This window comes from Dothidotthia symphoricarpi (genome assembly GCF_010015815.1).
Source record: "Dothidotthia symphoricarpi CBS 119687 unplaced genomic scaffold P153scaffold_9, whole genome shotgun sequence".
NCBI lineage: Eukaryota > Fungi > Ascomycota > Dothideomycetes > Pleosporales > Dothidotthiaceae > Dothidotthia > Dothidotthia symphoricarpi.
This window is the reverse complement of record NW_022985016.1, coordinates 895,778-914,386: the sequence shown is the minus strand read 5'-3', so window position 1 is coordinate 914,386 and position 18,609 is coordinate 895,778. Positions and strand designations below refer to the sequence as shown.

The 18,609-nt window shown below is 52.4% G+C and overlaps 9 protein-coding genes across 9 annotated transcripts; 5 read left to right on the top strand and 4 right to left on the bottom strand.

The window, feature by feature from the left end:
* The first annotated feature begins 54 nt into the window (after positions 1 to 54).
* On the top strand, positions 55 to 866 carry P153DRAFT_366485 (uncharacterized protein). Its single transcript, XM_033668061.1, has one exon. The coding sequence runs from the start codon at positions 216 to 218 to the stop codon at positions 795 to 797; it is 582 nt and encodes a 193-aa protein (XP_033524380.1). The 5' UTR covers positions 55 to 215; the 3' UTR covers positions 798 to 866.
* Positions 867 to 1,650: 784 nt separating this feature from the next.
* P153DRAFT_228860 (uncharacterized protein) lies at positions 1,651 to 2,165 on the top strand. The gene is made up of 2 exons (XM_033662674.1): positions 1,651 to 2,046; positions 2,139 to 2,165. The coding sequence occupies exon 1, from the start codon at positions 1,723 to 1,725 to the stop codon at positions 1,987 to 1,989; it is 267 nt and encodes an 88-aa protein (XP_033524379.1). The 5' UTR covers positions 1,651 to 1,722; the 3' UTR covers positions 1,990 to 2,046; positions 2,139 to 2,165.
* Positions 2,166 to 4,218: 2,053 nt separating this feature from the next.
* On the bottom strand, positions 4,219 to 6,698 carry P153DRAFT_289709 (uncharacterized protein; the record flags this gene model as incomplete). The annotated part of the gene is made up of 4 exons (XM_033663667.1): positions 4,219 to 4,678; positions 4,736 to 5,948; positions 6,010 to 6,534; positions 6,590 to 6,698. 4 exons carry the CDS (start codon positions 6,696 to 6,698, stop codon positions 4,219 to 4,221), a joined length of 2,307 nt encoding a protein of 768 aa, XP_033524378.1.
* A 201-nt stretch (positions 6,699 to 6,899) lies between these two features.
* Positions 6,900 to 8,922, top strand: P153DRAFT_339386 (putative cysteine protease ATG4). The gene is made up of 2 exons (XM_033665824.1): positions 6,900 to 8,217; positions 8,272 to 8,922. Exons 1-2 carry the CDS (start codon positions 7,307 to 7,309, stop codon positions 8,741 to 8,743), a joined length of 1,383 nt encoding a protein of 460 aa, XP_033524377.1. The 5' UTR covers positions 6,900 to 7,306; the 3' UTR covers positions 8,744 to 8,922.
* Positions 8,923 to 9,352: 430 nt separating this feature from the next.
* Positions 9,353 to 10,192, bottom strand: P153DRAFT_315493 (putative histone H2B.1 protein). Its single transcript, XM_033664950.1, has 3 exons — positions 9,946 to 10,192; positions 9,694 to 9,853; positions 9,353 to 9,638 (listed from the first exon to the last, which is right to left on the bottom strand). Exons 1-3 carry the CDS (start codon positions 10,112 to 10,114, stop codon positions 9,548 to 9,550), a joined length of 420 nt encoding a protein of 139 aa, XP_033524376.1. The 5' UTR covers positions 10,115 to 10,192; the 3' UTR covers positions 9,353 to 9,547.
* A 569-nt stretch (positions 10,193 to 10,761) lies between these two features.
* P153DRAFT_290350 (histone-fold-containing protein) lies at positions 10,762 to 11,165 on the top strand (the record flags this gene model as incomplete). Its single annotated transcript, XM_033663708.1, has 2 exons — positions 10,762 to 11,056; positions 11,113 to 11,165. Coding segments are annotated over 2 exons (348 nt in total), but the record flags the coding sequence as incomplete, so codon positions are not given.
* Positions 11,166 to 12,866: 1,701 nt separating this feature from the next.
* Positions 12,867 to 13,673, bottom strand: P153DRAFT_396326 (uncharacterized protein; the record flags this gene model as incomplete). The annotated part of the gene is made up of 5 exons (XM_033671473.1): positions 12,867 to 13,136; positions 13,186 to 13,227; positions 13,291 to 13,369; positions 13,464 to 13,596; positions 13,651 to 13,673. 5 exons carry the CDS (start codon positions 13,671 to 13,673, stop codon positions 13,114 to 13,116), a joined length of 300 nt encoding a protein of 99 aa, XP_033524374.1. The 3' UTR covers positions 12,867 to 13,113.
* A 243-nt stretch (positions 13,674 to 13,916) lies between these two features.
* On the top strand, positions 13,917 to 15,589 carry P153DRAFT_290309 (dihydrolipoyllysine-residue succinyltransferase component of 2-oxoglutarate dehydrogenase-like protein complex; the record flags this gene model as incomplete). Its single annotated transcript, XM_033663706.1, has 6 exons — positions 13,917 to 14,074; positions 14,124 to 14,182; positions 14,236 to 14,307; positions 14,357 to 14,787; positions 14,841 to 15,416; positions 15,473 to 15,589. 6 exons carry the CDS (start codon positions 13,917 to 13,919, stop codon positions 15,587 to 15,589), a joined length of 1,413 nt encoding a protein of 470 aa, XP_033524373.1.
* Positions 15,590 to 16,006: 417 nt separating this feature from the next.
* P153DRAFT_422725 (calcium-dependent phosphotriesterase) lies at positions 16,007 to 17,279 on the bottom strand (the record flags this gene model as incomplete). The annotated part of the gene is made up of 3 exons (XM_033672386.1): positions 17,202 to 17,279; positions 16,406 to 17,075; positions 16,007 to 16,346 (listed from the first exon to the last, which is right to left on the bottom strand). Exons 1-3 carry the CDS (start codon positions 17,230 to 17,232, stop codon positions 16,007 to 16,009), a joined length of 1,041 nt encoding a protein of 346 aa, XP_033524372.1. The 5' UTR covers positions 17,233 to 17,279.
* Positions 17,280 to 18,609: the final 1,330 nt, after the last annotated feature.

Genomic DNA, 18,609 nt, shown 5'->3' with positions numbered 1-18,609 from the left:
TCAAGAACAGCCGCAGGCCTATAAACAAGCCAGTAGACGATAGGATTGTAGCTGGCGCTACCTCTCTCCATGCCATTTACGTCCTGACCACTGTTGATTTTCCTTGGTCTTTCTTAGCAACCGTCAGCTATCTATTATCGTTTACGCAGAGTATCCCGACCCATACAACCTCCAGATTTCCTACTAAAGCAAGTACCTACGTCCCTTCTCTCGACATGTCTTCTCTTCCCTCCTTTTTTCTTTTTTCTTTTTCTTCTCTCTCCACCAACCAATCCAACAGCCAAACCTCCCACACCAAAAAAAAGAAAAGACCAAACCAAGTATCAACCAGATCGCCAATTCCCCTTTCCCCAGCAATCTCAAATTTCCACCCAGAACATCTCCAAGCGCGCATGTATCCCCACCTCATCCAAACACATACGCATTTCCCTTACACAGAACACAAACACATGACAACCGCCGTACATACCATCCCACAGCGTACCTCCCAGCACATCCCCGAATCACGACAACCACAACCACTAGCCGGGTACATCTGCCGTCGAACCGTATCAAATCCCTATCTAGCATCCCCAGCCCCCGCCAACTCCACCCCGCCATGCACAGTCCACAGTGCACCATGCATAACCCCCTCCCATGCAGCTCGCTCTTTTCCGACGGGCATCTGTGTCTGTGTGCAACCCTTGCTCAAACCCAAACCCCAAATTCTAAAGCTCGCCCCATCGTGTGACCCACCCTCTCAGTTAGTCGAAATACGAAGAATGGAGGAGGTGCAGCAAAATCCTGCCCCAGCTTGACAACTACGTCTAAGTTTAGTGTAGGAGTAAGGTGCTTAAACTATCAGCAGTATACACCTAGCATGTACTTTTATAAATTGTGTGAGTTCAACTTTGCGGCTTGTAGGAGCCACAACAATCCAACTCACTTCCCGCTTTTGCGCTTGATTGAGAGCCGCCCCATGGCGTGACCCCACCACGCCGCATCGTATCCACTCCGCATGTCCGCGGCGCGACTACGCTACAGCAACACACGAGCGCGACAACGACACACGTGGCAGCACGAGGGCGTTTGTGCAAGGGTGCGCAGCGCCGGATTGGGGTGTTGTGTAACGCTGTGGCTGAGCAGGGAGGGGCGTGGCGTGTTACAGCAGGTGTGGGGATATGCTGAGTTGTGGGGATGGGACGTGGTATCAGACATGCTCGATCTCTGATGACGGTATTCACGACCATACCTTTGGTTGTGTCGATGCTTGTTCCAACACCTGCTTGCCCGCTAATCTTTGAGAACCGCTGTACCAGGCGAAATTCTGGCATCGAGTCGATCTTGAGATACCTGAGGCCTGTTCCCAGATGAAGACGCCGCATATTTACCACGTGTACCCATGCTGCTGGCGCCCTCCTGCTCTTCTATTGACACAAAAACCCGCCGCTGCTCATTGGCAATGTTTCTCAAAACTTGACGGCTTACCTATCGGATCAGCCATTGTGAACACGATGTGCTCCATAGTTCTGGTGGCAGCACCTCTTCGCTTGTCTTCGGAATCTCATGCAGACAGAGTAAAGATTTAATAGCTGGCAAGGTCTTCTGATGCATCAACCTTCTTGGAGTCGATGTCTGTGTATAGTATGAGGTATTCGAGGCCACCACTCAAACTCAGGCATACGCGGGAAGTGAAATACAGATTATGAGAACAATCGAGATAATGAATTTCCAACCGACTGGATGTTGCAATCTAAGCCCCTGGAGTGTCTTCGATATCGCAGTAATAAGTCTCGGGGGAATAGGCAATGTTGGCATAGGGTAATTGGAGTATATCGGCAACCTTGGAGGAGCTCTGTGAGGAGTATGATAATCCTGATAAGTACAGCACCTTTTGTGCTGAGACTGAAAAAGGCGGCAAGGGCTTATTGGTGTGCTCAAGGTTCAGAAATAGGAAGCATTGGGAGAAGCTACTCAAGGAGGCATGTAAACCAGTCAAAAGTGCTGTAGAGTGTGACCACCTTGACAACTGATATTGTCTCGAGGACGAAGTTATGACGCGGACTGGTAAGTTGACAAAGATACATACATATACACATACACATTAGTATTTTGCAAGATTTAGAGGAAGTAAAAAGTCAGTGTTAACAAAATTCTAGTGCATATGCATTCGCTATATTTGGAACATATTACAACTATACTTTGTCGATGTTACAGACAGCTTTGCAAATCACGTTTTGGGTTGCAATTGAACCTCGTATTACTCAGTATATTCATACGTGCTACTCTGCATAAACAACGTTTACTAGCGCAGTCATTCGACAAAGAAGCCCTAGACCCCCTGGTTTAGTGTTCACAAGACTGTCGAAATTCAACCTATGCCCATTTCTTGTACCTGTATCGTGATACCATATCCCAAAAGCAAGTTCCGCACAAGCCCAGAGTTGAGACAAGAGCCAAAATCACAGTCACAGCGAAATCCCAGGAATGCGTAAGATACTACGAGAATAGTTGGCGAGGCGAAACTAGACGAAAGCTCGATATCAGCAGCGTCATGGCCTGCAAAAAGAAAACGATTTCAAACCTCACCGCCACACGAGAAATACCTTCACCATCAACCATCCCGGAGGAGTGTACCAGAATAGAAAGCATAGATAACACAATGTGCCGCTCTTGGAGTCTATATCACGGCCGTAACGTCGTTGCCCGCGCCCCCTCCAAAGCTGCTCTGGTCATGTGTTCAGCATTACTGATCGATTGAAGAATTTTCCCGACTCAACCACGGTTCATGACCCAGAGCCGAACCAAACTTCGATTACTGCCTGAGCTCTCGAACACGCGTCCGCATTGGTACATGAAGCAGCTAGTCGTCAAGAGACGGTGTGCTGATCAGCTCTCTGTTACTATCACTGTGTACTTATACTGATGTTTACTGTGTAAAAAGGGGCTGGGTATTAGCTTCTATACTGAGTTAATATATTAGATTCTTACTGTGTTGCGTCTATCTGCTTGTACTACAAGCATGAATACGCTATAAACCTAAAATAATAATCACGGCCGTAAAGCCCAAATCCAAAGAGCCATTTCTTGCGCAGAAATCGTTAAAGCGATGAATCAGAAGTCTAGCGCCGAGAGTGAAAGGCGGAAAAGGGTCGAACGAGAGTTACCTACAGAAAAACATATGTGGAAATCGAGACTAATAGAAGTAAAGGAAAGACCAACAATATGCAAGAGCTCAGTATGCATGAATGAAAAGTTGAGGCGTCTTGTCTGAACATAATATGCAGAAAACATATACACCAATAAAGACCGATGTAAGACATGCGTTACAATATCACTATCCATGAAAGTACATCTTTTGCAACGTACTGCAACCCAACTAAAAAATCCCCTTGTCAACAGCGACGAGTTTACAAAAAATATTTACCTATTCTTACACCGCACAAGGACAAGATGATAACTGAGAACACAAATGTCAGTATGCAGACGGGTAATACCAACAATCCAGCCAAAACCAAGACTATCAGCAGTGAAACACATTCCAAGCCCTGATGTGTCTTTGGACTGTAGCATACATGATTCGCCCTCAGGGAACAATCCTTTCATCAAAACCGAGTTGTACTAAAACAAATAGTGAATAGCGAACTGTGTTTACCAGTTATGAGCTACATTCGAATAAACTGTCAGTTTAAATCTAGCATTCCTCGTACCCTCTCCATACTTCAATCCACATGAACGGCAAACTCACAACACCGTCTCAATCAAAGTCTGCACAGTCGTTGGTACATCTCATCAGACAAACGAAGATCGTTGTCATGGGCATTTCAGCCATGCGTTACTAGCTAACGCGACACGAAGCCACATGCACATGTCCAGACCAGTCCGAAGAACACCATCACCCAGCCATCCGTAGTGATCAAAGCTAGAAGCCACCACCCAAAGAAAAAGGCCCAGTTTCGTTGAATCCACCAAACGCCATGACACGCCACACAAGCAGTGTATAATACAATCATCGTTGGCGATTCTGCCAAACGCCACCTTGGATGTCTCCGAGTGATAATACAACTGACAAATAGCATGTAGGAGATAACATGCTAGAGCACAGTCAGAAGTTGCGCAATGCTCAACGCGACTGCTCATCCAGAAGATGAACTCTTCATCGCGAATTTCTCACAGAGTACGAGTCGAAAAGAAACTAAAGCTCATGTCTCAAACCAAACGGCATGATGCCGACAGCGCCTACTGCAGACCAGCTTTGTTGGTCTTGACTGTATGCGGAATCGGCTGCAGAATGCCCTTGTTGTCCACAGCACCGAGTCCCATACCCTTTGACCAACCCATCTTCATCATCAAGGCATGGCCCTTGTTCTCAGGACCAAGTTCAGGAGCGTTTGCTCCAACTGTCTCACCATCGCGGTAGCCGGTCTGGGGCCGGGCTCGTCCTCCTTGCCGGAAAGTCGCGCTCTTAGCGGGTCGGGCTCCTTTCTGGGGAGCACTGCGTAGTAAACGTTGGAGGAGACCCTTGGATCGGATGGCGCGGTCAAAGTCATCATCGGTACAGACACGGGTGCGTGAAGTCTTCGACAAGATGGTGAATCTGTCGTGTCCATCACCACGAGAGCGAGAGGTGAGATTTAGGAAGGAGGCGGCTTGATGTATGGTGGCGCGGCGAGCTGCGTCCATCGGAGGAAGAGATAAGCTGCCGTGGTATTAGCACAAAGAGGAACAATCACTCCACTTGTAGGAATGAACTCACGTCTGCATGCTGCCCAGCATAAACTCGCGCATCTCTTCGACAACATCTTCCATCTCGAGGCCACCCTTGTACTTGACCGTGAGATCAGCGCCTTTGCCCTTTCTCCCCAGGAGGCCTTGCTGTCGAAGCTCCTCACGCTCCGCTTTCTTAAGGCGCTTCTTATTCCGGTCGGCCTCCCAACTCATCTGTAACTGCTCATTCAGATCAGAATCATCAAGTTCCGGAGGCCTCTGGCCCCGACGTCCCTTCTTCTTGATTCGCAGGGATGGTCGCTCAGTGTCCATGATGTCGAAACCACCATAGGGATCCATATCCAATGCATCGGCCATTGCAGAGGCAGAGGGGAAAGTCGGATCGCGGTTGCCACGAGTGCGAGCCTGGCGTTTCTTGTTCGGTCTGCCAAAACTTGCAAACGAAGAGCCCTTAGCATCATCGAAACCGCCGCCAAAGAACTCGTCATGGGCGTATAACAGCAGTTCGTCTGAGCCCAGGCCGAGTTCTTCTTGTTTCTGCAGGACTCTCGCAAGCGTTTCGTCGTCAATGTCATCATCATCATCCTCTTCCTCGTCTTCTGAATCGCTGCTATCGTTCTGTGCTAGTTCGCGAACATCCGCTTCTTCTTCATAGACACGGATGAGTTCTTTCTCAGCTTTGCTCTTCAAGAACGAAACTGGCAGCCAGCGAGCGTCATCCACAACTGAACCCTCGTATACACACAAATACTGGACGCCAGTTTTGCGAGTACGTTTCGAGTGAATCCTGACGACAGTGTCTATGACATCCGAGGAGGTGCTGAGGTCCGCAAAGTCGCGGAGCATATCCGAGTCCCAGCTGTCAGCCGCCACAAACTCGTCTGCTTCATCCGGACTTCCTGAAGCTGATTCCCAGTCGTTGTGACTACCAGCATCAAGGTCCATTTCGCGACGAGAGAAACCAGGAGCGAAGCCAGACGCTGCTATCGCGTCATCTGTCAAACCAAAGTCTTCCATGTTCTGCATGTAGTCGTCCATAGCAGCGTCTCGTGGGTTTACGTCGTCCGCATCCAGGAGACTCCCAGCCGGCTGCCACCCAATACCGGGCTTGCTCCTGTGCTCCCATTCTGTAGTCGTTCCTTCCCAAGCAGGTCTGCCACCCCGTCGCTTCGCGAAATGTTGATCGGCGATGCTGTCGACGTCCGAATCGTAATTTTCAGGTATTGCGGTTGGATTGGAAGCTTGTGGAAGTTAGTAATCTGCAACTGGCGGTCTTGAAGCGGGCGATAATACCTTGTAAACGGATGCTAAGATCAAATGAGGCAGTCGTCTCCACCTCTGCATTGACTGATGTGTGATCTTCCGTCGAGGCGGCTGTCAGCTGTGGCGTTCCATGTGTGGTGCTCCCTCGAGACGCTTCGGGTGTGACTTTGGTGGCGAGATTATCTGGTGTCTGGGTTGCAGTTGCGGCCGCACGATGCGGGAGCGAGGTTTGGTCACGGCCCATGAACACGACCTCATCGGCACTAGAGGAAGAAGCCTCCGAGGCAGCAGGCGAGGGACTGCGTATCGCCATCTGAGCCATGGCCCTGGTGTTGTCTGGTGAGCGAGTGGACGAAGGCGAGGAAGGCGCAATCGACTCGTTCTCCGACCCAGATGACGCAGACTCAACAACCGGCAGGCGCTCCTTGATCGTGCCTTCCAAATGGCCTGCGCTGACAAACTGTATGGGCATGTCGCGAAGCTTCCTGCCCGACTCGTATGCCGTGGTGCGGTGGCTCGACATCCAACGCGCCTCGTCTTTCAAGGAGAATTTGGACGCCATTGCTGCAGAAACGGTCAACACGCCAATCCCATATTGCGCAGAAGAGTGCACACATACGCTCCTGTGCCGGCCACGATTGCGACGAATGGCGTTTTGAGGGTGTTTTGTGTGGTGTGCTCTTCGCAGAGCCCTTGTTCTTGCCCTTTCCCTTTTTGCCGCGCGACATGATGGCGATATCGTGCGTGTATGCGCTCGCAGTGAAAGGAAGTGAAGGAGGCGATTGCGCGTGGCAGAGCTGGGACGCGAACACTGGAAGATGATGCGTACTTTAGAACGGCGTGGCGGCGGGGCTGCGGACTAGGTTTAACCTTATCGGAGCTGTTTTCTTACAATACGCGGCTTATCGTTATTTTCAAACGGTCGGCGAGCTGCAACTCGTGGGAACAGCGAGCTCCATAGACGGAGTGCAGGAATGGATAAAGCTGGCCTATTGCAGATGCAGCTGTGTGCATCTCCAGTAGCATATGCACCTTGCCAGCGTATCCAGGTACCGCGTTTGGAGCTTCACCACAGTGACATGGACAGCTGAGCACCCCCTCCCCCACCAATACGCAGGGCAGCATATGACCTGGAGCTCGCCGCATCATCAACGCTTCACTCTCAACCTCGCCATCCCACTGCATCTTGCGCTTGTTTTTATTCCCCTCCAACCTCATCTTTAATCATGTGTGGCGAATAGTGCTCTAAAGCAAGACGCGTACCCACCTCTAGGCAACCTTCCCCGGACCTCCGCGTCACCACCGCTTTCGATTCCACACTTCCCCACAGACAACCATGAACGACCTCGAGCGCGTCAGTCGGAGCATCGTCCGCACCTTCTACGATCCCCTGCCGACCAACGACTCCAACGAACCCATCTGGCTGCTGGGTCAACGCTACGACCCCAGACCACCACCGCCCAAGCACACGCCCTCCGATACGCCGTCCACCGACGCTCCCACACCGCAGAATGAACGCGCCGAGGATGAGAGCTGGATAAGAACCAGCATCGACGATACCGAGCGCAAAGAGGCTCCAAATGGCGAAGACCCGTCACAGTACGGCAACTGGCCCTCGGCCTTCCTCGACGACTTCGAGTCCCGCATGTGGATGACGTACCGTTCGGGGTTCGCGCCCATTCAGAAGAGCCAGGATCCCAAGGCGACAGGTGCCATGAGCTTCAGGGTGCGCATGCAGAACCTCGCATCCCCGGGCTTCACATCTGACGCAGGCTTTGGGTGCATGATTAGAAGTGGGCAGTGCATCCTGGCCAACGCGCTGCAGATGCTGAGGCTGGGGAGGGAGTGGAGATACCAAGACCATGCGACGGACAAGGCACACTGCGAGATTGTCTCCATGTTTGCTGACGACCCCAAGGCGCCCTTCTCTATCCACCGATTTGTCGAACACGGTGCTGCGGTGTGCGGAAAGTATCCTGGCGAATGGTTCGGCCCCTCAGCAGCGGCCCGCTGTATCCAAGACCTGGCCAACAAGCACAAGGAAGCTGGGCTGAGAGTATATATTTCAGGCGACGGCGCAGACGTGTACGAGGACAAGTTGAAGGAGATAGCCGTAGACGACGACGGGAACTGGCAGCCTACACTGATACTCGTGGGCACGAGACTCGGCATCGACAAGATCAATCCCGTGTACTGGGAAGCGTTGAAATCGAGTCTGCAGATGAGTCAAAGCATAGGCATCGCTGGGTGAGTCAAAAATACATGCATCCTTCAAAACATCAAGACTAACTCACAACACAGCGGCCGTCCCTCCGCATCCCACTACTTCATCGGCACCCAAGCAAGCTCATTCTTCTACCTCGACCCCCACAGCACGCGCCCCATCCTCCCCTACTACGCCCCCTCCCCCTCCCCCTCATCCCCCTCCGCATCAACAACCCTGCACATCCCCGACACCCTCTCCGCCTCAACAAGCTCCTCCACAACCATCATCCCCTCCCCGCTCCCCGCCTCGACTTACTCCCCCTCCGACCTCTCAACCGTCCACACTCGCCGCATCCGACGCCTCCAGATCCGCGAAATGGACCCCTCGATGCTCCTTGCCTTCCTCATCACGTCCCATGAGGACTACGACGACTGGAAACAGGGCGTCTTGAGCGTTCAGGGTAAGTGCGTCGTGCATGTGCAGGACCAGGAGCCGGCGCCAAGGGGCCAGGAGCGCCCTGGCGCTGTGGATGAGGTTGAGAGTTGGGATGAGGATGGCTTGCAGTAGAGGTGTTTTGGACTGTATGGGGCGTTATGGGAGTTGTCATATCATGAGGCATACATATGCGGGGTAAGGGGAGTTTGTTATTTGCTTTGCTGGGTAGATGTGCAAATTCTGCGTTATGTAGTAATCACCCATGTTTTTCTTCCATGTTGAATACTACGAATGAAATCATATCGCAGACGATGTAAATGTTTGAATACGTCATTTTCGAGGCTGGATGTGAATCGCGTTTGTTTCAACTTTGTCGAACAAGTTATGCAAAAAGTGTAGTTTGTGTTCCTCATGCTGTTTCTGATCAAGCTGCATTCTTTCAAGTCCGGAATCGGCTAAGCGTAGATTCCCAGCCTCCTCGAGGCGCTCGGACCAAAACGCGTGAGTCGCGAAGAACACGTTGCGGCGTTGCTGGGGCTCCCGATTGCGCTTGCGGAGCGCGTTCGAGTCGGTGTAATCGGCATATCGTGATTGTTGAATGCGAATCGTAAAAGATCGTGATCAGTCGTTGGGTGAGTCTGCAAATGTCGTGCAAGATATCGAATCGGGTAGAACTAGCGGTCAGAGGAGAAAATATGCAGAAGACAGAAAAGAAAACGTGGAGACCAGGGTGAACTTGAAAGAATTGATTCGTCCGTCTGCTATGGTATAATACAGACCCAGATGGTTCGCAGTCAAATCCTGACGATGATGCGAGAACAAGCAAACCGACCCATGATCACATTAGAAAATGACCCATGAACACCGCACCCCATAACCATCTTGACCAATGGACAAGCAAATAAACCCAAATAAAAGACCCATCAAGCAAAGCACTTATTTCGTGGACGAAGAGTACTTGGTAACGGCCTTGGTACCCTCAGACACGGCGTGCTTGGCAAGCTCACCAGGCAGGATAAGTCGGACACTGCGGAAAGAGTCAGAATGTGATGGAAGTGGATTGGAGAACATGTAGAACGTACGAGGTCTGGATCTCGCGTGATGAGATGGTGGACTTCTTGTTGTAGGCAGCAAGCTTGGAGGCCTCGGTGGCGACGCGCTCGAAGATGTCGTTGACGAAGGAGTTCAGGATGCTCATGGCGCGGTTGGAGATACCAGTGTCGGGGTGGACCTGCTTGAGAACTGCAAAGACGCGTCAGCAAACTGTGTAAGATGGAATGGATGATGCAGAACGCGCTTGGAACGCGCAAAGCTGCAATGTCGAGCAAACTCACCCTTGTAGATGTACGAAGAGTAGGTCTCCTTTCTGGTCTTGGTGCGCTTCTTCTTCTCGCCAGAGGGCGCGGCAGTCTTCTTGCCGGCCTCCTTCTTCTCAGCAGGCGCCTTGCCAGCCGGGGCCTTGCCGCCGGTCTGGGGGGTCTTCTGGGCGGCCTTGGGGGGCATTGTGAGGTTGGTGTGGTGGTAAAGTTGAAGTGTTGGAGTGGTGAGTGGAAATGGGCAGGTTGGATGGAGAGCGCGGGTGTGAGTGAGATGTCGAGTAGATGAGAGAAAGGTCGTCGACGGCGGGGGACGCACTACTTATGGGGAGCGCGCTCCATGTTGTGATCCAGCAGCGCTGGCGGGCCCGTGCGCCCGTCGCTGCCGGTTTGGGTGGCTAAGCGAGTCGAATGTGATCTTGCGTTGCGCGCAGCACGACGCTGCCCAAAGCGCGCTAGTGAGCCTGTTGATCTCGCGCACCACAACCTGCAGCGCTGGTCCTTATAAGACGGCCCCCGCCCCCGACAGCAGCAAGCAATCCATCGTCTCGACACTCTCACACGCCCACCACCAGCAACAGCACATCTCAGCTCAACACCTCTACCTCTCCCACTTTTACCACCACAACCACCCACCTTCAAAATGACTGGCGGCAAATCCGGAGGCAAGGCCAGCGGCTCCAAGTCCAGCGCCCAATCGTGAGTTTCCCTCTTCCATCGCATGCATTTGTCGCATCTTGTGCATTGGGCGTTTCTTGTCTCAATGACGCGTCTTTTGTCGCGATTGACGCGTTTTTGCACGTCTTTTCCAGTCACATATCACTAACGCATCACAGTCGTTCATCCAAGGCTGGTCTCGCTTTCCCCGTCGGTCGTGTCCACCGTCTTCTCCGCAAGGGCAACTACGCCCAGCGTGTCGGTGCCGGTGCTCCCGTCTACCTCGCTGCCGTTCTTGAGTACCTGGCGGCCGAAATCCTCGAGTTGGCTGGCAACGCTGCGCGCGACAACAAGAAGACCCGTATCATTCCCCGCCATCTCCAGCTCGCCATCAGGAACGACGAGGAGTTGAACAAGCTGCTCGGACACGTTACCATCGCCCAGGGTGGTGTTCTCCCCAACATTCACCAGAGTACGTTTTTTCTGCCATCCACTCTCATCGCATCAGTCACTAACACTTTTTTCCAGACCTGCTGCCCAAGAAGACAGCCAAGCCTGGTAAGGCTTCACAGGAACTCTAAGCGTTTTCTGCTTTTGAGTTCTTGCTTCGTCGGCGTGGTTTCTTCAGGGTTTTTTCATGCAATGATAATGGGAGTCTGTCTGGGTTTTGGGTTCACGGCTTTTCCAGGGGTTTATACCAGAGCTGTATATTAGCTGGTCGCATCTGTTTGACCAGAGGCTCATGAGCTGAATCGAGCATATCACTTCAAGTTGTTTCACTTTGCATTGTGACGTTCGTTCTCATTTTTTATTATCTGACTTGCAGGCTTCGTATCCGATTCATTAGCGACAAACTCGGCCGAGCTTTGCGAAAGCACGCGCGTTGTACCTGCATCTGCAGCTTCGGATGCACGACCATCACACCGCCCAATCGCATCTGCATGGATCCGCCTGGATATCTGCGAACACCGCCATTTTGCGACGGGAATTTTGCATACCGCGACATTATCGCTTTTGAGACGGAAAAAGATAGCGGCACATTCCTGGTCTCTTGTTTACGCTTGCGTCGAGTTACTGGAATTGTTCAGTATTGGACCAGATGAGGATCTGAGCGTGTTTGGTTGCTGTGGAAATATAGTATGGTCGAAGATGGAGATCCGCAAATGACTAGATTAGTCGGGTTTGAGGGTGAGTGGAATGTGTGTGACGGATGTACAGAAATGCATGGAATTGGAAATATACGTATAAAACTATATTGCGTTTGATCATAATATTGGAGACTGTGAAATGGATGATATGGTGATAGCATGCAGAAATGCTCTGACCTTGGACTGTCCGTGTTGCGTTGTAAATTCGAGGAGAATGTCGACGGTGATTACGAATTGTGAAAGTTAAACTAGCAACAACGTAGCCGTTATGAAGAACACACGTTACTTATTTGTAGCGAAATAAACGGTTGATGTACATGTATTGAACTCGCATTTCATCCCATCAAGTCAAGTCACCACCCCCCATTTATACTTACCCACTAATTCCGATTCAACAAACCACACTCCAGAAAAGAAAGATAAATAAATTCACATAATTCCCACACATAACTTACTTTTCTTCCATTTACGCCAGTGTCTTTTGACATCGTTAGAAAATTATATCGTTATATCTACCACATCCACACTTCATCAACTAATTTCCCCACCAAAACCAACACACCCAACTCAAACAAAAAAATCCCACACCACAACCACATCATCAAATGACATGAAATTCACGATACCAACTATATAATACCCGCTGAAAATTATGGAAGTGTTAAAAATTCAATCGGATCAAAATTGCGGGATCTGTGATTTTGGTGTATGTGGTATATGCAGGGTTTGGCCATGGCGTTGTGCGAGAGGTGCTGGATTTACTGGTTGATGGGGAGGAGATGGAGGGAGAATAGGGTTGAAGAGTTTTTTTGTGGTGTCGGTGTTGAGAAGAGGTGTTGTTGGTGTTGGTGTTGGGTAGGTGGTTGGATGGGGTGAGATTATCCTGTTGTACATAGAGTAGGGAGAATATATGGTGGTTGTTAACTCGTTTTGGTTGTCTTTGTCGCTAGGCTGGATTTTTTCTTCATGGATGGAGGGCTGGGAGGTGGATGGCTGTGTGGAGTGGGTGAGTCTTGATGTGTTTGTTGATAGGGGGACTGCTGGGGATGGGCGTGCTGATGGGATGTGAATTGATGCTTGGATGGGTAAGGGGCTAGGTGGCTCTGGTCTCAAGGAGGACAGTTTCCTTGCGTACTGTTAGGTAGAATACCATGAGTTGGTTATGAGAATTAAGTGTGAGACGGTGCAAGGCCCTCATACAACAAAAGACGAAACGATAAAGTAACCAGAACAGCAACGAGGATCTGATGGGGAATCAGAACAAACGAGATATATGTATCGAGGTCTCCTCTTGAGCTGTCTATTGCAGCCATTCCCCTACGTAAATATGTACAAGTTGACTCTCCTCTCTCGCTACGCACCCCTCTCCATACCCGCACGTCTACAAGATCAACTTGGGAGGAGCTGCATTCTATCAGTACAGCATCAGCAAGAACAGCAAGGCATGACTTACGATCCAAAATGGGGCAGGGCAGGTTGCGCTCGAACTTTGAACCTGCATTTCCATCAGCACTCGACATCCGCGGCCGTAGCGGAAACATATCCGAGGGCAACTCACCTCCGGGGGCCGTGGGTGGGCGGTAGGGATCGGGGTGCTTCCACTTCTCGAGCAGAGCCTCGGTCTCCTTGATGAGTTCCTGGCGTGCTATCAGTATGATTCTTGATTGCTGTGCTGTGCTGTGGTGTCGTGTCTGGGTGATGTCGTGATGATGGATGGATAGGTAGACGCACCCTCTGCTGTCGCGGCTCGGTGATGTGCCTCTTGGCCTCGAAGAGCCCGCGGATGTACAGGGCCTGGCCGCGCCAGAGGTATCGGTGGACGCTCCAGTCGAGGGCGAGCTTGAGGGACCGCCTGTACAGGCGTCTGCGCGGTGGTCAGTCTCTGGGCGCAGCGGGCAGCACGGGGAATGCGACGCACAGGACTTGGATTCGGGAGCTCATGGCGACGTGAGCCCTTCCAGTGGTGCAGGTCGTGGAAGGGGTAGCTGGTGCAATGCCTCTTCGTCGTCGTCGCGGGACGTGTAGCGGAAGCTGTGAGGGCACGGTCTTGGCGGACGGTCGGATTTCCGGCTGGTGGTTGGCGGACGTCAGAGCGAGATCAAGTCCCTCAAATCCCGTCCTGCGCCGCCCCGTCGCACTCCATCCCCTCTATTTTCCCTCTGGATATTCGTGTTGCTGCCCATCATGTCTGGCCAGCAGTGTCTCCGCCGTCTGCCTGCCGCCATGCGCTCTGTCCCGGCCATGCGCGCGGGCGTCCGGGCTGTAAACAGGACACCGGCACAGCGCAGCTACTCGGCCGTCTCCAAGGCCTCGTCTTCTGGGCTGTTGAGCCAGGCCTCGAGGTAAGAGTGCCAGTGTATTATGTGCAGGGCTGCGCTGACGACCCCCCAGACGACCTGGACAGCTCCCGTCGCAACGCCTGTGGAGCCTCGAGCAGACACGCAGCTATGGTGTGTATGCACAGATCAACAACCGCGGACCTGAATGCTGACCCCAGAAACAGCCGATACCATCGTCAAGGTGCCGCAGATGGCCGAGTCCATCACAGAAGGCACGCTGAAGCAGTGGTCAAAACGTGAGTCTGGCGTCACATATGTCTGGGACCCCATCCTAAATACCAACAGAGGTCGGCGACTACGTTGAGCAGGACGAGGAGATTGCCACCATCGAGACAGACAAGATCGACGTCTCCGTCAACGCGCCCGAGGCTGGTACCATCAAGGAGTTTCTGGTCAACGAGGAGGACACCGTCACAGTCGGACAGGAGCTCGTGAGGCTCGAGGCTGGCGGCGCATCATCTGGCGGATCGAAGGATGCCAAGGACGAGGTCAAGGAGTCTGCGTCCTCGGAACAGGAGACTTCGTCGCAACCCTCAGGCGAGCAGGAGCAGGCCAAGCCCAAGGAGGAATCCAAACCTGAGCCACCCAAGGAGGAGTCCAAGCCCGCACCCCCCAAGCAAGAGTCCAAGCCTGCGCCACCGAAGAAGGAGTCCAAGCCTGCGCCGCCAAAGGAGGAGCCCAAGCAGTCTCAACCCGGCAACCGTGATGAGCGTCGCGTATGAAACCCCCACCTTCTCCTTCCTGAACCATGTGCTAACGTGTGATACAGGTCAAGATGAACCGCATGCGTCTCCGCATCTCCGAGCGTCTCAAGCAGTCCCAGAACACAGCCGCGGCCCTTACCACCTTCAACGAGGTCGACATGTCCTCCATCATGGAGTTCCGCAAGCTCTACAAGGACGAGATCCTCAAGAAGACGGGCGTCAAGCTCGGCTTCATGTCCGCCTTCTCGCGCGCCTGTGTCCTCGCCATGCGCGACATCCCCGCTGTCAACGCGTCCATCGAGGGCCCCAACGGCGGCGACACTATCGTGTACCGCGACTACGTCGACATTTCCGTTGCCGTCGCCACGGAGAAGGGTCTCGTCACCCCTGTTGTCAGGAACACCGAGAACCTGGATTTGGTTGGCATTGAGAAGGCTATTGCAGAGCTCGGCAAGAAGGCTCGCGACAGCAAGCTCACCATCGAGGACATGGCTGGTGGTACTTTCACTATCTCCAACGGCGGTGTGTTTGGTAGCTTGATGGGCACGCCCATTATCAACTTGCCTCAGACGGCTGTCTTGGGTCTGCACGCCATCAAGGACAAGCCTGTTGCCATTAACGGAAAGGTCGAGATCAGGCCGGTAAGTTGATGTTCACATCTGTATTTTAAGAAGAAGCAATCACTAATATAACACAGATGATGTACCTCGCGCTCACATACGATCACCGACTTCTCGACGGTAGGGAGGCCGTCACCTTCCTCGTCAAGATCAAAGAGTTCATCGAGGACCCCAGGAAGATGCTGCTCGGATAAATAACACATTGTCATCTCCTTCTATACCTTTATCTATTGCGTTGCGTTGGGTATGCGTGTGATGAGTCTCGGTAAATGCGGGGTCTTGGAATGCATGCTGATTTATGTGTGGAATAAAATGGTGGGGAGGCGGAAAGGTGTATGATTAGGTGGATGTGGATGTGGATGTCGATATGAGTGCATACATGACTTAGCGTACTGGTTCGAGTATCTTGTTTGTGCACTGTGTTGTTTTTCAGTGCTGTGTGGTTATCGTGCAAGGAACTGAAGGAGATGGCTGAGGTGGAGGCTCATCACATCCGCCAGTCAAGACGAAACCGCAATGCAGACCATCCACGCCACCATATGCCAAACATCGCGAGACCGAGGAACACCCCCCATCTCAACAACACGCAAAATCTATATCTATATCCAACGCTACTCTCTATCCCCGCCCCTCCCCCTTGCGCCCGCGCCCTCCCCCAACGCCCCCCTAACCGTCTCCGCAACACTCAACAGCCAAAACTTCTTCCCATTAAGCAAAAACAGCTCGCCCTTCCTGCCGAAGGAAAAGTTCGCCAGCCCGCCGGGCACAAGCACCTTGCCCAGCAGCACGCCACCGGGGCTCCACACGCTCAGGCCGTCGCCGCAGCCCGCATACACATTGCCGGCAGCGTCGCACTTGAGGCCGTCGGGCACGCCGACGTCGGCCATGGCGAAGACGCGGCGGTTGGTTAGGAAGGCGGATTGGCTGCGGTGGTCGATATCGTAGGCGTATCTTCCTGGGTTAGTTTACCGTATATGGAGTGGGGAGTTTGTGAGAACGGGTAGGCTTACATGGTAGACACTCTCGAGAAGTCGATATTGCCATCCCCATGGATAAAGTCCGTATCAGAAACATAGCACACCGTCTCGAGCGGCGAGAAACATATACCGCTCGGCCGCCCGAAGCCATCAGCCATAACGCGCACGTCGCCCGTGTGCGGGTCGAATCTGTAGAGCTGGTTTGGCAGTTCGGGGGCGGGCCGGATGCCCTGATCGTGGCCGTAGACGGGGTCTGTGAACCAGATTGTGCCGTCGGAGTGGACGGCGATGTCTTTGAGCGAGTTGAAGCGCCGGCCGAAGAAGCTGTTCAGCAGGGGGCGTAGGCGGAAGGGGTATTCTGTCTCGAGCTGGACGAGGGCGGCGGGGCTGTCGAGGTCGCCTTGTGAGCAGAAGAGGATGCCGTCGAGGAGGCCGTCGTTGTAGTGCGCGCCGCTGCTTGGGTTGCGGATTTCGTGGGGGATTTGGTGTCGGGTCCATTGGTTGTAGAGGTTTCGCGTTAGTTTGCTGATGATGATTGTTTTTTCTTGTCCTGTGGGTGGCATGATTTGGTTGCTGGTTACGTATAAGGTGTCGCTTTTTGGGAGGTATACGCCGGCTTCGTGCGCGAAGGGGAAGTCTTCTTGGTGGGCTAGCTGGAGGTCTGCGCGGCCGCCTAGGATGTCGTTGAATTTGTCGTTGTAGACTAGGAACATGGGCTCGTCCATGGGGAATTGAGTGCGTGATGTTGATAGCAGTCTTTGTTGCAGCGTCACGACAACACGCTGATACTGTGTCAGTGACAAGAGAAGACACAGTCTGGATAGCTTACCTTGATACCGCTTGCAGTCACAGTTGGCCATGCTGACGTGACAGGGGCTACAACATGTGGCGCAACAAAGGGTTGAGGGTCGCTAGGTGGAGTGTACGAATGTTCGGCAGGTCTTGCATGAATGTTTCTGGTATTAGCTGGAGCTATTCTAGCACGCGGCGGCAAGCCTCGATCATCAAGCTGGTCACTGAGCTCGTGGTTGTGCTCTGGACAAATGTTTGTTACTCGCCAGCCACCTCCTGCCTGTGGAGTCATTTTTGCTCTCCATGGACATCCTGTCATGCGTGTTGCATATACTCTCTGTCTCATCGCCTTGGTCTTGTATTCCTTCGATCTGGACTCGTTGTTCAGGTTAGTTGTGGTTACTTTACAACAGATGGGAGTAATTCCCAGTCCGTATATTTCTCATCATGCTCACCTTGCGCATTGCAGCATCACCTGCGTAGTTTTCTTCTCGCCCGTTTTTGTAGACGAATAAGTCTTGGTGCGCTGCTTCTCATCAGCACAAGTCCTTGTAGTGCGTGACCATATTGTAGTTTTCGTTATCGGGCAAAAAATACGAAGCCCAATCTACTTGACGACTTTTCGCAGAGGTCCTAAAGTACATTCACACATCCTTCTAGGTCTTCCAAACGTGACGAGCGTGCAGACAGTCTTGTCACAGATCATACATCAAGATAAACACTCCACAGCTCGTACACATACCGATATAGCGATTCCAAAGCCACACTCGCGTCCAAGGTGTGCTCTTATTTGCTTAAGACCCTCATGATAGTCGTCCTAGCGCGAGGGTTAGTCGTTGCTTCGAGAAACGATGTCGACACCAGAAGTTCTTACAGCCGACACAAACGCAGGAAGCGGAGCGGAGGTGTAGCTTGGAGAATCATTTGCAGTCCCAGAGTTTGCGGTCTGCAGTTGATCCAGCAAGTCGTTACTCAGATCGAAGTCTAGTTGTTGTGGCTGCGGCAGCGGACCCACATTCGGGTGTGCAAGTAGTGGGAGCGACCGATCCATGGGTGTGCGTGGTGTGGAGTTGGGTGTGCATGACGATCGAGGTTGGCCGTCGCTTGACAAGACGAAGGCACAGACTTCTAACCAGCCACCCCGAAGCGAACATGCAACACCAACACACCAGATGCTTGACCGAATCTGGAGTTACACAGCGCTGTAATGTCGTCTATCCATTTCGTATAGGTGTGCATGTCGAAGCAACGTGGACTACATCAACAAGAGCCCACTAATATGCGAGACAGTGGAGCTCTCAGCCATGTCAAGGCGATGCTCGTTGTTTGAAACTGTAGTCTTAGACATACCGCTGTAAGCCTTTGGGTTCGGGTTAAACATAACAGCGGCCGCAAGTTTCAACCACCGAGGGTATCGCCAGGCACTGTACTGTGGCTGGTTGTAA

Bases quoted from the DNA above. Each gene is read 5' to 3' on its own strand.
- P153DRAFT_315493 (XM_033664950.1), bottom strand. From the start codon at position 10,114: ATGCCCCCCAAGGCCGCCCAGAAGACCCCCCAGACCGGCGGCAAGGCC. The intron at 9,854-9,945 runs GTGAGTTTGCTC...GCGTCTTTGCAG, and splicing joins CTCTTCGTACATCTACAAGG to TTCTCAAGCAGGTCCACCCC. The intron at 9,639-9,693 runs GTACGTTCTACA...CTCTTTCCGCAG, and splicing joins TCACGCGAGATCCAGACCTC to TGTCCGACTTATCCTGCCTG.
- P153DRAFT_339386 (XM_033665824.1), top strand. From the start codon at position 7,307: ATGAACGACCTCGAGCGCGTCAGTCGGAGCATCGTCCGCACCTTCTAC. The intron at 8,218-8,271 runs GTGAGTCAAAAA...CTCACAACACAG, and splicing joins CAAAGCATAGGCATCGCTGG to CGGCCGTCCCTCCGCATCCC.
- P153DRAFT_366485 (XM_033668061.1), top strand. From the start codon at position 216: ATGTCTTCTCTTCCCTCCTTTTTTCTTTTTTCTTTTTCTTCTCTCTCC.
- P153DRAFT_228860 (XM_033662674.1), top strand. From the start codon at position 1,723: ATGTTGCAATCTAAGCCCCTGGAGTGTCTTCGATATCGCAGTAATAAG.